This window comes from Syngnathoides biaculeatus, chromosome 8 (assembly GCF_019802595.1).
Source record: "Syngnathoides biaculeatus isolate LvHL_M chromosome 8, ASM1980259v1, whole genome shotgun sequence".
NCBI lineage: Eukaryota > Metazoa > Chordata > Actinopteri > Syngnathiformes > Syngnathidae > Syngnathoides > Syngnathoides biaculeatus.
Genome location: NC_084647.1, coordinates 2109932 through 2127804, shown reverse-complemented (window position 1 = coordinate 2127804; position 17873 = coordinate 2109932). Strand labels below are relative to the sequence as shown.

The 17873-nt window shown below is 40.0% G+C and overlaps 1 protein-coding gene across 3 annotated transcripts in view; it reads right to left on the bottom strand.

The window, feature by feature from the left end:
- Positions 1–2094: 2094 nt before the first annotated feature.
- pxylp1 (2-phosphoxylose phosphatase 1) overlaps positions 2095–17873 on the bottom strand; it is a 29898-nt gene continuing 14119 nt past the window's right edge. For 2 of the 3 annotated variants that reach the window (XM_061827936.1, XM_061827935.1), the window contains exons 3-6: positions 12887–13075; positions 12230–12356; positions 5281–5420; positions 2095–3675 (exon numbers count right to left, since the gene is read on the bottom strand). In XM_061827936.1, the coding sequence (XP_061683920.1) occupies positions 2648–3675; positions 5281–5420; positions 12230–12356; positions 12887–13075 (1484 nt within the window). In that variant the 3' untranslated portion in view covers positions 2095–2647. Of the gene's footprint in view, positions 3676–5280; positions 5421–12229; positions 12357–12886; positions 13076–14147; positions 17842–17873 lie in introns of those variants that run through there. The other variant, XM_061827937.1, reaches the window with a different exon arrangement.

Here is a 17873-nt window from a genome sequence, read left to right as displayed (position 1 = left end):
GAGGCGCTGATGACAGATTTTCTAAGCATCCTATCCTCACGAGGGTCGCAAGAGTGATGGAGCCAATCCCAGCTATCATTGGGCCATCACTCACATTCATACATACGGGCTATTTAGTCAGAAAAAAAAATGTTTTTTTTTGGGGAATGTGCAAGGAAACCGGAGTGCCCAGAGAAAACCCACACAGGCATGGGGAGAACAGGCAAGATGCACATGGGGAGGACTGGGGTTTGATTCCCAGTCCTCAGAACCGTGAGGCTAACGCTCTAACCAGTCGCGGCACCGTGATGCCCATTTAGTTTACAGTATATCTAAATTGGAAATCCGATCCATTGATGAAGGAATGTTAATTTTGTTTCACTATTCAGTGCCTGTCCAAATACCATACAACTTTAAGTAACATTTTATTACCTGGTCAGTCAATGCTTCAAAACTGGTGGATGGGGTCATGACGCCCTGTCATCTTTCCACCACTGACTATAAATGAAGTATCTTTGTTCATCTATCCCTTCCAGTGACATGTATGGCTCCATTTTTGTATATGGCACAACTATGACAGAGCGCAATGACAGAATATTCTAATTTTCATACAAGTGCAAGGAATTCTGTGTGTGTGCCAATTCAACAAACCATTGTACACCAGGCTGGGTGTACTGATGCAGTGATGAGAGTGTGGACTTGGAAATGTGCCAGGTGGGGTGACAATTTGGTCCCAAAAAAAAGTGAACATATGCTTGCTCAGACCACTTGGAAGTTCTGGTGCAGCAGGTCAACCTTGCTGCTCTAATTCAATTTTGTTGAATTTCATCAGGGCGCAGGCAGGCATATTCCAAGCTTCGAGGTCATGTGTGGTGGATGTCAGACATTTCAACGACAACCACACCAGTACTGTTGAATAGTACTTTGGCAGTGTCAATCAAAATCAACCATTACTATTCTTTTTCAAAACAGATTTTTACAGGGAACTTTTCCCAATCCCTCCAGTGCTGCTGGATGTGTTTGAACATTTGTATTTGTAGGTTTTGCTGCCAAGCTGACACCTGTTTACATGGTTTTGGGACCAAACAAACAGAAGAGCAAAAGGCAGACACACCCAATGGATTAACCTTGATCTGTCTCAGTGCAGTGAGGACACAGCGACAACATCAAACAATGACCAAGTCATGGTGGAACAGGAGAACAGAGGAAAATGTCTCGTTAGTCAGAGAACTAACATGAACTACCCTGACATCAGAAAATAGTATTGGAAATGGTCTGGGAGAACATCTATTTGCCTTTTAATAATTGCCGTTTTTATCTTTATCAGTCCAATTGGTGTTATACCAATAGCCATTTTTAGTCTGGTGTAATTTTGGTTGAACAAAAACCCAAACATTAAAATAGACATTGTACTTCCAGCAAGTAATATTGATTCAATGCTGTTATTTTTCAAACAAAATTGCCAAGTGGGTTGTTCTGATATCCACTGAATTAATACTCTTCTGACATAGATGATTCTGAAAGCAACAAATGCCAATTAGCTACAAAAATAACTGTACAATTAAAATACTGTCAACAAAAAAACTCGGGTTCTTCCATTTAGCCTATTAGAAGGATCTTGTGTTTTTGTGTCGTGCAACAATGTTGAAAAAAAGAGAGAACTGATGGTAGCAGAAGTGTAGTAGAACATGGAATAATATGGAACTCAAGTGCCATCTACTGGGTTACTATAATATTGAACAAGGGGAGCGCAAACAAACAGCAATGGGTTTATTTCACTCGATATACACTACAAGTAAACTGTTTGTCCACAGTTTGTCGTTAAATAGCATGAGACAGTGTACAAATATTTGAATGATATTGTACTATACATGTACAGTTCAATTAGGAGTGGCTGTATTTATTTAAATCTTTATACAGTAAGAGGCTATTAGACTATGATTGCAGGGTTTAGTAAATGACATCGTTAACATTGTAATGCACCATTGGTATTTCATTTTTCTCGTGTATGGCTAAAAGCACAATTTGAATTTAGTTTTGAAAATTACCTAATTTAACCTTATAACTAATTCTTACGGGGAAAAAATAAAAGCCCAAAAACACAACCACACACAATAAATTGCAGGAATTTTTAATCCAGCATACAAGATCCATCTTTATTTTCCCTTTCCAAGTGTGTAGAAATGTTTTAAAATTACAGTTTTCTTTGTGATTCCATGTCTGGAATGCAAAAATAAAGTGTCTCAGTGCTCTGTCCATTTCCTTGACCCTGTAGTTCTTTTTCCAAATACTATATGTTGATATATGACAGAATTCAGAGGACTTTTATTGCTAAAGTAACACAGGAACCCGGCCTCATTATTCCTATGTGAACTGCAGTTTCATAACAATGCCATCGCTAAAAATGTGTATAGGTTTCAGTTCAATTTAATAATAAAAACAAACAGTTTTAAAATGATTTGATCAACTGTAGCGACAGGTGTGTTTACCACTGGGTTTGCTCTATGGAATGTTAACTTTTTTTTTTAAATAAGTGGAATTATAACGATGTTAAACCACAACACCAGAAAACTTCACTATACCCTTGATGACATGTGAGAGAACAAAACCAGAACCCAAATAAGTATGTTATATAACCACCATCTTATTCATAATGTTTTACCCTTTGTTAATCAGTATGCCTGTAACAGGCCTCCTGGTAGGAGGTAGCATTGACAACGTTGAACATGTCTCTTCTGACAAAAGAAAGGAACTTCTTCAGGGGGCAGAGTGGCTGACTGGCGCGGAGGTCAAGGGAACTACAGAAAGTGGTGTGGTATGTCACATCTTCTCCATTGTACAATACCCTGATAAAACATCCTCCATTTCTTCCTTTTGATCTTTCACCTTTGCCAGACTTCTGCTCCTGCTGTCCCTGATACAATGAGGGGCTTTTCCACAATTCAAATACCAGTCTAGCTGCAAAAGGTGGGAACCTGGCCTCCTCCAGTCCCAGGGCACTCAGCAAAGGCGCCATGGTTACATCATGAGCTGAGGAGAGTGTAAAGACTTCTTCGCCTCCTGCTCTTGGGGGACGACTACCTGTGGAGGCCTTGGCCACTCGTTCCATTTTGGTGGCGGTTCGGTTGAGGTAGGGGTACATTGCCAGGATTGCATATTTACGGTACAGTCCCTCTCTTCTCCGATCTATTTCGTCATCTAGCTGTTGTCGACGGATCACACCAAACTGTGCCATTTTTAGACACTCACCTGTGCTACCATCTTCCCTGGACAGGCATGGTAAAGAAAGGCCGTGGCACAAGTGGCACAGCAAAGAGTCTATTGGGTTTGCGGCCCGTAGGTTGCGTGTTGGAATACCTAACGTGCGTGCCATGTCAGTGTAAGTTCTTTCTAGCTCTGCATCAGCCACTCTGAGACGATACTGCCTTCTCTGCTCCTCCTCTAAGTATCGGTTCCTGGCAGGGCAATCACAGGAAGAGCCACAAAACAATGTACTCCACTGATGACGTACAGTCAGCTTTTTCCAATTGAATTCTGGGAGGAAGCCATAGAGAAAAGCCAGTCCGCTCTGAAGAGTCCGGCTTTTCCCTGTGCTCTCCACCCATACCTGTCGAGGTGACCAGTCGGAGGGGACAAGATCGTGGGGCTGATAGGCCTGGCGGAGGAGTTTCCCATTACGTAGGTGCTGTACCACACCTGAGGTGAAATGTGCATATTGAACGATTATGTGAAATACATCATCAATTAATCACATTTTCCAAAACCAACCTTTATGGGGAACCAAACTCAACATTTTAAAAGCAAAAATATAATGCATGTGCCTCCACTCCTTAAAACACAGTCTGATCAATATTGCATTCATGGGCTAAGAATTAAACACCAAAATTAGTCAACAACGACGAACAAATAAATGTGCGATAAGCGGAATGCCATGTGACCAATGCTAAACATTGGCTAGTTGACACCCTGCCATGCTAAATAATGAGCCAAACTAGGATTAATGATATGATTATTTAAAGGCAAACTTAGAACATTTTTATTTTATTTATGGCTAATGTCTTGGAACAACATTTACAGACATGTATCGTCATTTATTCCTACAAATTTTTGATCGATATAAACATTAATGAAACCTAAAAACCATCTATTGCCATCTTGCTCTGTAGTGACATCTGTAAATATTTGAATTTCCTACAAATGGTTTTAATGTGTTCCCTTCCCCATTTACCTGAGAAAGTAGAAAGTGCGTTTACCTGTTACCGAATGCGGACGTTATTTGTGCATAAACGGAATTGGAAAGGTCAGCAGTAGGTAGGTTTGCGTAAGCCTGTTTTGGTAAAAATTTATCGCTTTGGTATAAAGTGTGTAAAGATTAATTATCAGCTATAAACTGCTCAACGTATTACTTATTGCACCACCCATGGCTCAATGACTCAGTGAGCTGTTGGGAGTGAGCGGTAAGGGACCATCTGTCAGGAGCCACCCCACAGGCTCAGCGGTAACTAGCTGCTAGCTACTAATGCCGGTGAGATTGAATGTAGTATCTGAATTCCATCCAAATAAAAGGGGAATACATTAGCATTTACAGGGGTGTAAATTAGCGATTAAACATGATTTCGATGATGTTGAATTGATGGGCAACAGGACATGATAGCAATGCAACCTAGATACCAATTTGAACGATGTCTTCGCTGTGCAGAGAGCAAGCAACCAATTGCTAGCTGTAAATGCCAGTGAGTCAGCGCCATATTGATTATTGACAGTGTGATAAATTAGCAATTAAACCTGATTTTAATGTGGTCTTGTGTTATTTTTGTTTTCTTAAAAGTAGTGATTTTTTTAGATTCAAGGATTCCGCCTGTCAGACAGTATGTGTGTAGCCTGTTGTCTGTATGGTTTATGAGTGGTTAGAGCGTTAGATTCTCGCAAATTCACACTCTCGGGAAAGTGTAAAATATAAAGTTATGACATCCTGGGTTTGGTTCCTCCTTTTAACTAGACATAATGAAAGGTGCAATTTTTAATAACAAAATGTTGGTAATCCAAAATTAGCACTACAAAATTCTGTAAGACTTTAAAGTTGCAAAGTTCCCAAAGGAATTACGGAAATACGTACATGGAACGTTCCAGGAATTAAACTGAACATTTGCAAATTCGGAGGTTTCTTTATAACATACTTAGATGTCATTTCACAACCCAGAAATTATTGTAGGACTGAAAACCGAATTTCCAAGCGTCAACCTATTCTTGAGTGAATTTTACAACTTCCTGGAATCAAAGAGAAAATACTGTTATGCCTACCAGTTTGTGTGAGCTCTCCCATTTCACAAGTATTGTGGTTAGGCAGACGGGGGACAGAGGCCAAAGGGGACTCCCAGTGCCCACGGCCTCCCTGGCCCATGTGATTTATGAAGGATCCGAGCAGAGGGTGTGAGGGAGTCCTAGGGAATATAATAAAGAAATGGAATGCTGCTCAGTTTTTTATTGAATCAGTTCTCCAGTACTACCAACTAATATGTACATAAAATACATATTGATATACTGGTGTCTTTCTTAAGGTGTCAATAATATTGGAACCCTAACCCTTACAACATTTGGTGAACTATGCATTTTCATTTCTTAGAAATAAGCAACTCGTCACATTATGAAAATAGTGGTGATGAAAACGTTTTCATTTTGCTAAGGTTTAATGGTTTCAAATTCTAAATTACATTTTTAAGGATGTCTAATTCATATATTTTCTACTTTATTGAAAAGACTTTTTTTAAAATGAATCACGCTTCTTGAAAGGTCCCATGCCATCATATTTTTGAAAATCCTTGATGTCCTTTGATCAGGTTTGCATGATAATTTGGTTTTAAAATGCCCAAAATGGGCTTTTTCAAGGTATTTTGGTTGTTTTTTTTGTACACCATGCCAAGTGATTTCTGATTAAAATGAGACGTAACATGAGATTTGCTCTTACTGCATCCCTAATCTTCCGCAATTTAAATATGGAAGAAAAGTTCACTTTGAAAAGAATATTTTGAAAGCTGGTCTTATTCATTCAAAGTAATGTCACCTGTTAGCGGCGCGGTATTCATCTGTTGCACACATTTTTGCAACAGTGTTTGCAGTTCAACTGAATAATATAAATATATCCATCCATCCATTTTCTAAGCTGCTTACCCTCACGAGGGGTCACAAGAGTGCTGGAGCTAGTCCCAGCCATCATTGGCCAGGAGGCAGGATGCACCTGGTTGCCAGCCAATTGCAGGGCACATGGAGACAAACTACAGTCGCACTTAAAATTACACCTAGGGGTAATTTAGAGCCTCCAATGAATGTGTGTATTTGCAATGCGGGAGTAAAGCGGAGTGCCTGGAGAAAACCTATGCAAGCTCGGGAGAATATACAAATTCCACACAGGCGGGACCGGGATTTGAACCCCGGTCCACAAAACCGTGAGGCCAAAGCTCTACAGTTGCATGCCGCCTAATATAAATGTAGTTGGGGATTATTGTAAAACACAAAACACGACCAAATAACAAATGAAATGAGCCAGGACTTGAAATCTCCCACACCCCTCCATGCCCCATTGGAGCCAAGCCCAACACAAAGCTCACTTTAGGATAGGGTGAAGGCTATTGTCAATATTGGAGTACAGCTCAAACCATGCCAGTTTCTTCTTCCTATCTCCTCTCGCCAAAAACCACCATCCATTATGACGCAAAGGTCCTCTCCTCCACCATGAAGAATCTTATCTTTGAATGTGACTGATAACTGAGGGGTCTTTTACATAAAAAAAATCAGCAGGTATGGAGATCAGGCATTTTTCATCCCTGGTACAGAAAGTAGGTCAAAGAAATGTGTCAGAAAAAAACAGGATTACAAATTTAGGATTAAATGTGAATCTATCAAACCATTGTCTCCAGTTTTCTCTGGGAGACCAGCTCCTTTCAATATCAGTTTACTGGGTAATAAAATCAATGTTGATTAATGATATCATTACAAACCATGATCCGAACTTTTTGTTATTAAATGAAATGTGACTCATAGAGATACCATTTTAAATGAGGCAACACCATAAAATTTTTATTTCACAAACAAGTGTTGAATACGGGAAAAAAGGTGGTGGTGTTATTTTTAAGTCATAATTTTTCAGTGTGAAGAAATTATACTGGGTGATTTTAGATCTTTTGAATATCATTTTTTAGGTAAAGGTGACCCAAAGGCATTGTTTTAATAATTTATAGACAACTCTTAAATGTCATGAATGCTGTCGCTCCTAAAACTCTTAAAACTAAGACAAACTTGATGTGACCTAGAACGCCATGGACGAACACAACGACGGCAAAGAGCTCTACATCAAACTGTAGGAAAGCAGAATGTAAGTGGAGAAAAACTAAATTCCAAATTGACTGTGTATGACAGTGTCTTTGTAATTTTAGCAAAGAGTTAGTCAGGGCTAGACAGCAACACTTCTGAAATCATCAGTAAGAACCTCAACAATACTTGCACTCTGTTTGCTGTGGTTGACAACATTTGCTTATTTTAGTGGGGGGAAAAATACAATCAATCACATTAAATATCAGTAGAAATCAGCAAAATTATCTTCTGCTTTTCCTTTCGGCTTGTCCCGTCAGGGGTCACCACAGCATGTCATCTTTTTCCAACTAAGCCTATCTCCTTCATCTTGTATGATTTTTTTAACGATTTATTTGTGTGGTACAGCTGCAAATAACTATTTGAACACCTGTCAATCAGCTAGAATTCTGACCCTCAAAGACCTGTAAGTCCGACTTTAAAAGTCCACCTCCATGCCATGTATTATCCTGAATCAGATGTATCTGTGTGAGGTCGTTAGCTACACAAAGACACCTGTCCACCACATATAATCAGTAAGACTTAAACTTGTAACATAGCCAAGACCAAAGAGCTGTCCAAAGACACCAGAGACAAAATTGTACAACTCCACAAACCTGGAAAGGGCTACGGAGAAATTGCCAAGCAGCACTACCTATGTTTGGAGGAAGACAAATGATGAGTTCCATCCCAAGAACACCATCCCTATTGTGAAGCACGGGGATGGTAGCATCATGCTTTGGGGGTGTTTTTCTGCATATGGGAAAGGACGACTGCACTGTATTAAGGAGAGGATGACCGCAGCCATGTATTGTGAGATTTTGGGGAACAACCTCTTTCCCTCAGTCAGAGCATTGAAGATGGGTCGTGGCTGGGTCTTTCAACATGACAATGACCCGAAGCACACAGCCAGGAAAACCAAGGAGTGGCTCATCAAGCCATATCAAGGTTCTGGCATGGGCTAGCCAGTCTCCAGACCTAAACCCAATAGAAAATCTTTAGAGGGAGCTGAAACTCTGTGTTTCTCAGCGACAGTCCAGAAACCTGTCTGATCTAGAGAAGATCTGTGTGGAGGAGTGGGCCAAAATCCCCCCTGCAGTGTGTGCAAACCTGGTGAACAACTACACAAAGCGTTTGACCTCTGTAATTGCAAACAAAGGCTACTGTACCAAATATTAACATTGGTTTTCTCAGGTGTTCAAATACATATTTGCAGCTGTATCACACAAATAAATGAATGAAAAAAAACATACATTGTGATTTCTGGATTTTTCTTTTTAGATGATTTCTCTCACAGTGGACATGCACCTACAATGAAAATTTCAGACCCCACCATTTTTTCTAAGTGGGAGAACTTGCAAAATAGCAGGGTGTTCAAATACTTATTTTCTTCATTGTATCAAATGTAAACCAGGTCACAGACTAATTTTGACCTACGTTCTGCAGAAAACTGTCGACAAATTTTATTGTAATGGCATTTGGCCTCTAAACATTTGTTAAAAATCAAATGTCAAAAGATAAAACAATCGCAACTAAAAAATAGTTTCAGCAATTTCAAATTGTAAAACTACAACCTCTATGAAACCCATATGAAGTTAGTTTTTTTCCATTCACCACCAGGTGTCTCTAACACCCACTGCTCGACACCAAACCTCCTACAGGCTGGCAGTAACATAAATTCCATAAAAACATTCAAGGTTTTGCTTTGGCACTACATTTGCATTTACACATAAAGACTTGCATGCTCACAGGTATGCAAAAACAGTCCACAGAGACGCATAAAAACAGAGGACTAAGAGGAGCAAGAGGAGCAGCTGCTGATCTGATAGGGGAAATGATTGGAGATTACAATTCAATTCAACAAATCTGTGGGAATTACAGCTCAACGCAGATTAAGAAAAGAGAGGGGGCATCTGTGGCAGCACACACACACGCCTGTTTCCATAGTGATCATGGGCTAATGGCTTAAGACCAAACCATCCCCCCACGACCTCCCAAAAAGAACAGCCATGCTCACAATCTGCACCAAAGTATACACTGATGACATCTTTTTTCAGAAGAACTTTTGAAGTTATTATTATAATGCTTTGCATTGGCAAATTGTCTGACCATAATGTATTTCATTTGAATGGCTTGGAGACATTTCTCAGGATAGCAGATGGATGCATTAATTTAATAAATCATAACTTTTGGGGGTTGGGACAATTTAGCTGGAACTGAAGGAAGTGCCAGCAGTTGTGAGGTTACATGACAATTTAGCTGTATATATGGCTGACTGTTGCCAATCAAAGATTATTTAGTTGATTATTTAGTAAGATACTTAATGTGTGGGAGTCAATAGTGGAGAGCATTCACTATGAAGGTGTCACCGAAAACACATCCAGGATCACCCACAATAAGCAGCCAAGAGAGAAGAAGGACATCATCGTCACCAGAGAGCAATTACTACTTTGCGACATAGAAACTGATTTCAATTGCCTTGGAGACATCGTGTACAAGGAGTAGAGGAATGTGATGTCTGAGAGACAAAAGCAAGAAGAAGGGAGAGAGAAATCGAGCAATTGCAGTGGCAGCTTTTCAGCTACAAAAACGGTGGAAGAAGTCAAGCCAGATAGAAAAGCAAAGCCAAAAGCCACTGTGAAGGAGGTGGAGAAGAGCTGTGCAGTTTTGCAGAGAGCAAAGCATATCTGCAAGCAAATAAAATGGAAGGAGAAGCAGAATGACTTCTTTAATGTTTAAGTTTACCTTGCCTGGATACAGGACACCAGGGCCCCCCCTTTGGAGCCAGGCCTGGAGGTGGAGCTCGAAGGGAAGCACCTCGAGGCTGGGCCTGTACCCATGGGGCTTAGTAAGGCGAAACCCAAAAGGGTAACATGAGTCCCTCTGTTCATGGGCTCACTAAAGGCCATGGGGGTCTGGTGGAGTGTGAACTTGGTGGTGGCAAAGGCAGAGACCTTGGCAATCCTATCCCTGGCAACAGAAGCTAGCTCTAGGGACCTGGAATGTCACATCTCTGGTACGGAAGGAGCCCGAGCTGGTATGCGTGGTTGAGAAGTTCCAACTAGATATAGTCGGGCTCCCGTTCATACACTGCTTGGGCTCTGGTACAAGTCTTCTCGAAAAGGGTTTCCACTCTGGAGTTATGCAAGGTAAGAGGAGCTGGGCAGGTGTGGGTATACTTATTGCTACACAGCTCCACACCAGTATGTTGGTGTTCATTCCAGTGGACGAGAGGGTACCCTTCCTCCGTCTTCGGGAGGGGGACAGGTCCTGACTGTTGTTTATGCCTATGCACCAAACAGGATTTCAGAGTACCCATCCATGTTGGAGCCCTTGGAGGAGGTGCAGGAGAACGCTCTTGCTGAGGGACTACAATGCTCACATGGGCAATGACAGTGAGATGTGGAAGGGAATGATTGGGAAGACCCCTCCATACCCTCCCACCTCCCTGATCAGAACCTGAACAGTGTTCTGTTTCTGGATTTCTGTGCTCATCATGGATTGTCCATGTTCGAGCATAAGGGTGTCCACATGTGCATTTGGCACCATGACACATTTGGTCACAGTTCGATGACCGACTCACCACACCCGGTAGTGTGTTGGCTCCGATGGTGGGGAAAGACCTAGCAGGCCCAAAACGTATTGTGAGGATCTGCTGGGAGATTCATGCGGAATCCACTGTCAGAAGGAGTTTTTACTCCAACAGAACTTTGCTCATGTTCCGGGAGAGACAGGGGACATCGAGTCAGAGTGCATCATGTTCTGTGTCTCTAATACACAGGCGGTCAACCAGAGCTGTGGTCGTAAGGTAGTCAGTCCCTGTCGTGACAGAAATCCCTGAAGTCATTCGTAGAAACCAAGGGTGAGGGATGCTGTCAAGCTGAAGAAGGAGTCCTATCGGGCCTTTGTGGGACTCCTGAGGCAGCTCATCTGTACTGGCTGACCATGAGGAATGCAGCTTTGGTGATCACTGAAGCAAAAACGCAGGTATGGAAGGAGTTCGGTGAGGCCATGCTGAGAGACTTCCTGATGGCTTTGAAGAAATTGTGGTCCAACATCCAACGTCTCAGGAGTCGGAAGTAGTGTACCATAAAGACTATGTATATTCGGGATGGTGCACTGTTGACTTCAACTCGGGATGTTGTGAGTTGGTGGGGGGTTAGTTTGAAGACCACTTGAATTCTACCTACATGCCTTCCCGTGAGGAAGCAGAGTCTGGAGTCTCTGAGGCAGGCTCTCCTATATCTGGGCTTGAGGTCACCAATGTTCTTGGTCCTCGGTGGAAGGCCCCAGGAGTGGATGGGATTCACCCGGAGTTGCCCGGAGTTGCGGGGCTGTCCTGGTTGACATGCATGGACACTGGGGACAGTACCTCAGGATTGGTTGATATCGCTCGAAATCAGGCAGCAAAACCTTATGTTGCCTAGCAAGCTAGTGTCATGCAAGTGGTTGTATGTAAACATTCGGCCGATCTGTCGAATAATGCGCTAAAGTTTCAGTGTGAGTTAAGTACTTCAATGATAATTTAATTGCAGTAAGTCAGCACCAATTATTTCTGTCATGTTGTAATGTTGATTTGACTTGACTGATAAGAATACATGATCTTACCAGAGCAGTGACTTCCAACCTTTATTGAGCCAAGGCAGATATTTTACAATTAAAAAAAGGCACACCAACAAACAAAATGTCACTAAAAGTAGATATAATAATTTTGTTTACGTACTTACTGCCATCTAATAAAAGACCATTAATTTGTCACTATCCCTTATTGGCATAAATAGATGAACAAAGATACCTTTATTGTACCATAAATATATTTTTGGAGTAATTAAGTTGAAAAATACACGAAGTAAATACACACTATTGTATGCAAGCCAATCAATATGATACATGTGTGAGTGCCTACCGACTAATAGACAAGGTGCAGTTAATGGCTGGCCGTTTGGTCTTGGGTATAGAGTACAGTGGATAACGATCTCCATGGCGAATCATCACCTGGACAGACAGCAGCCTATAGTCTGCTGGACTGTGACCTGCAAGTAAACAATCAACATCACACAGTACATTTTAATAAGGTCACTTCAAGTTTGTAGAAAATATTGAAATGTTTTTGGGTTGTAGCTTTATTATCTGACGAGATGTGATAGATTACTGTTCTACAAACCTATTTTACCAATAATCAATAAACCAAATGAAAATATTACCGTAAATGTAGATTTACAGATTAAGTATCACTTATTTACCCACAAAGCAGGTAGGTCAAACTATACACCGCTGAAAGATCATGTTATGGATACCTTCCAGAAAACCATGCCACCAGAGGAGCAGCAGAGTACAACTGTGGCTGTACAAAATAAACAATGTATTTTGGGTGTAATGATATGAGAAATCAAATTTGATTTGAAATTTGAAATGAGCATGACAGTATTCAGCATCATATCCCATTTAAAGCTAAAAAGTGGAATGCAGAGAGGTCAGGTAGAGGTGAATGGTGAAAGTCCCTCCTTTCATTGGCCACTACCGAATTTATTGTCAGACTGTCAGTGTCAGTGTCAGTGGGCACCTTCCCAAGCATGCTCATTGTGGCTGGGGGTGTTGCAGTAGCCAAAGGCTTCAGATATGGGGTTGGGTTTCTGGGTGGGAGGCACTGGGGACACCCGCTTTCTGCTTTTGCCCTGAATCAGCCGAGCAGCTCCGTCTGTCGTCCGGAGAGGTCTAATTTCCACAATAGGAGTGGTAGGGATTATATTGACTGCAAAAATGGCACACAAAAGGCAGAATGAACATAGCAAATTGAGACGATTAAGAAAAATGAAGAAAATGAAGACATTCTAAATCTCAAAAAATATTTTTTCGTGATCCAAAATAAGTAAAACAAAAGCAAAACAAATGCATGTGTTACAAAAAATAGTTAACAGAATTAAGACCCTCAATTGCAACCGCCAAGTCGACTGGACACTAGTGACTTATGATCCCGGGAGAAAATCCAATAGGTCCCAGAGGCACTGTATAAATTGGAAGACGCATTCAAAAGGACCGAACACTGAAGAGAAAGAATCTGAACTATGCCTCTTTAGCAAGACTAATGTTGAATCAATACATCACAGAAAAAAAAACATGTCAAAAAAATGAGGCAATGGAACTTTATACAAATATTGTGAAATGTCAGTCATTCAACTAATATTCTGCCTCGTATGTAATGTCATAGCAAATAACAATAGCAATAACTCTTGCTACTCTCTTTATTGCCTCTCTGCAGTCTTTTTTGCTGTGATATAAATACTTTCAGTATAATTTACAGCAGTGTAAAGAAAATTTCCCAACTGCATAAGAACCAGTCTAATAAAAAAATAAATATGCTTGTACGACTTTTTAAAATGCAGACATAATGAAAACGTGGTGTCAGCAGGACAGCTTCACTATAGATGCAAAAAGAAAACATTCTTTACCGATAGAGTTGTGTTGCTGCACGATGCCAACAGAAACTTGCAAAGATTCGATATAATCATTTCAAGCCAAGACACAATGATTAAGAGGTCCGTGAAAACAAAAAAAGCACACACAATCTGTCTTGAATTATTCTTTTGGTATTGACAAAAGTTTGACTGAGGAGAACAAGCATCCAATAAGAAACATTACTCACTTGAGAGATTCAGCACTGCCCTGTTAAACAATTTGAAGCAGGGCAGTTTCAAATAAATGACAATAATAATAAAAGGTTTATTTGGAATTTTATTTTGGATTAAACAGTAAGCAGCATAGCTAGCCTACCTGTGGGTAATTTAAGAAAATACAAATCATCTGCATGTTTTCTCCGTACTCACCCATGACGAGGGAGAAGAGAAAGCTTGCTGCAACAGCGGAGACCATTTTGTCAACTGCACAGAGACTTGAGGCCCAGTTACAAACACTGAAATCCATTCAGTGCCACAGGCAGTCTGGCGCTGCATTCTATCCCCCATACACTATTACCCCTGGTTACCAATTGACAGACGTCTGCCTGAGCTAAACAAACTTTTGGAAACAGCTATGTTCAGGCACATAAAGGGGCTTTTGTAAAGGCCTGACAACATTATGAATGGATGCAAATAATTTCCACATGAAGTCAAGTGCAACACACACACACACACACAAATAAAACCTCAGAAAACCATACCGCCACACCAAATAGAACACAAGAAACTCATTTTGTAGGTAAATTTTGAAAATTTCCATCTAGTAAGTATCACAAACACAAAGAATGACTCTGTGTTAAGACATACACAAACAGTATTTCAGTACAACTAAACAATATATGGTACCACTAAAATGGTAAAAATAAATAAAGCCAACACTATGAAAAACTGTCGGGAATTGACACCCTGCCCTAAAAAAAAAAGTTTAGACTTGCCCACGTTTCTAAACTGTTCCACAAAAAAGATCATGTAATATCTTTTTCTGAATTTACTGTTTAAAATAAATGGTTTACAGATTAGTTGATTTTGAATACAGGACTTTAAATGTAATTCAACATCCTTTTGTGACCTCCTGGAACAGTCGTCGTCGCACTCTTGAAGTAATTTTAGTTGGTCGTTCACTCCTGAGTAAGTTTGCCACTGTTCCCAGTTTTCTCCATTTCTGGACAATGGTTGACAGTGATTCACTGGAGCCCCAAAGCCTTGCAAATGGCTTTGTACCCTTTTACAGAATGATGGGTTTCACTTTTTTTCTCATTTTTTCTTGAATTTCTTTGGATCTTCACATGATTCTGTGTTGGCAGACTTATGTTTTATATATGTGCCGAATGTTAGATCTATTAGTTCTAACTTCCACTTTAACAAGTTTAACCTGTTGTGGGTTTTAGTTCTCCCGGTCAGGCTGTTTCTCATGTGATGTTGTTTCTACCGGCTCCATGTGTATACAGCTGGACATAGATCACTCTTGTTTTGTCTCTTTCTGTCTCACTCACTTTTGTATGACCAAAGGGCTTTTAGTCTGATTTTTAGTAAGTGTTGACAACTCACAAGACCAGCACCTTTTCCTCTCTTTGCAAAGCCTTTCATTTCTTTTTGTAATAAAAACCCACAAAGACAAGATTGCATCCTTGCTTATGGTGTCAGAAAAAGATTTCTCAAACAATGCATTGGTTCTTGAGATCTTGTAGCCTGGTGAACAACTCCAGGAAACGTTTGACTTCTGTAATTGCAAACAAAGGTTACTGTATCAAATATTAACATTGGTTTTCTCAGGTGTTCAAATACTTATTTGCAGCTTTATCACACAAATAAATCATTGGAAAAAAAATAAATCATACACTATGATTTCTGGATTTTTATTTTTAGATTATCTCCCTCACAATGGACATTCACCTACGATGAACATTTCAGACCCCTCCAGGATTTCTAAGTGGGAGAACATGCAATATAGCAGGGTCTTCAAATACTTATTTTCTTCACTGTGTCTTTGAGCAATAGTGTGTTTTCAGGTTTCATGCCTTGAAAGAGTACCACAGATGCATTATTATTATAAAATTCCTATCAGCGGCTAATTCAGGTTCAGGCTCATAAAATCGGAGAAAAGTCAAATAATAATACACTTGATCTCACTGGGAAATTTTGTTCTGCATCACAGAGCTGGTTGTTGTCAAAGTTGGACATACAACAACTGTAATGTTTATAAAAATTACATGTCATCTATCATACTTTTTTCAGGAATATCATACAACATGAATTCATCTTCACAAATTACATCAAACTCTCTATTTCATCATACTGATTGTCATTACATTGTCTGCTTAGTACTCACCATATCTCACTTTTAGTGCAGTGGTGACAGTCTCAATATCAATTTCACTGAATTTCACTTTGCCTGGCAGGGATTCTAGTGAATACAATACCTTCTGTAAATTATATGCTGAACAATGACTCAATGCGGAAAACCTACTATTGTGTACAAAGAGGCATTCCACAGGAGATGTGATTGAGCCACCACAGCTTCTGCAAGTGTTTGAGAGTACCCAGAGTTCCTCTGACAGTTCTGGGTATTTTTAGCACCTCAATGGGTGACTCGTGTTTTGGAATGAATGTGGTCTCCAACAAGAAAGCAATACAAGGATGTGTGGCTTTCAAAATAAGAAAGGTACTTTTCTCAGACAATTGATCATTTATCATCATGGAATCTATGGGGTAGTATGATTAAATTAGCAATTTGTGGTCAATCCAATTTCATATTTTGTAAAATGAACATGATAGAATACCAGAAAAATACAGTGGAACCAATAATGGATATTGAATAAAATGGACTGTCAGGACTGAACAAAGTGTCCAAAAATAGTTTTCATTTCTCACTTAAACTGCCGTGGAAAGTCTGTTAGTTCCAGAATTAGCTGTTGTCGTTTAGTGGCACTGTGGCTAAACGCAAACCAATGACGCAGAATAACAACTGGACTGTGCACAGGCCCCTTTTACGTGGTAATTTGGCTTCAACTTCCGGTCATTGCAAAACATTGCTTTTGGTACTATTTTCGTGAAAGTTGACATCCTTTGACATCCTTACAGTTGTAAATTGTGAAACATAATAACATCAAATTTAATTGGAATACGTTATAGCTTTTTTGTTGCGCTGTTGGCTGTCAAAATTGTGCAGGCGGTCGCAAAGAAGTAACTTTTCGCCAGTAAGTGTGTTTCAGCTTAACCTTCACAATTAATTATTATATATTTATCGCATCGTTTTCCATAACAATGTGTGTATGTTTACCATACTTTTTGCCATGACAAGAAGTCAGAGCCCGTTGACCATGGCGGAACGTCATTGATGCAGACAGAATGGGAATGACGGAAATCCCGGCACACAAAAATACAATATGACTGAATCCAAATCCAAAAGAGAAGCCTATGCGGCGGCCATATTAAATGTGGACATTGACATAACAACCATGTGATGACGGTTATATCTGCTGTCTAGTGTGCTATAAAAAAGGAGAGCAGAAAGCAGAGCGTGAGAGAGGGGCAAGGCAACAAAGGTAACTCTAAGGAATATAAAAAAAGTCATTAGAGTCTGGAACATGCTATTTTTGGGACTAACGTTTTTTGTCAAGCCGTTTGACTATGGCAACTGATTTGAAACAAGGAAGGATAGAATTAATTGTAGGTGATGAAAGAGACTAACCTATGATAATTACTGTTCGGCAACAATGTCACTGTGACCAAGCACACTGGCGGGTTTTGGATTTTTTGATTGGATTAAATCTAAAACTTTCAAAAATGTTCAAGTTTTTATTTATTTATTCATTTATTTGCAATAACTTTTTTGTAAACTGAATGGTTTAGGTCACGAGAAAAAAAACAGAAAGGTTTGGACTGGGGAATTACTTACTAAGGTAATTTGGGTGCATATGGACTCAAAAATAAATAAAAAGAAATAAATGCAAATATTTCTTCAAGTTAATGCACAATCGGCTGTATCAGACAACCCCTCGCCACCATTAGTCGATTCTATTGAGATTACACTAGTTTGATGGGGAATTAAATCAGTTACATAACCAGATTAGTTAGCAAGAGATGAGTCGATCA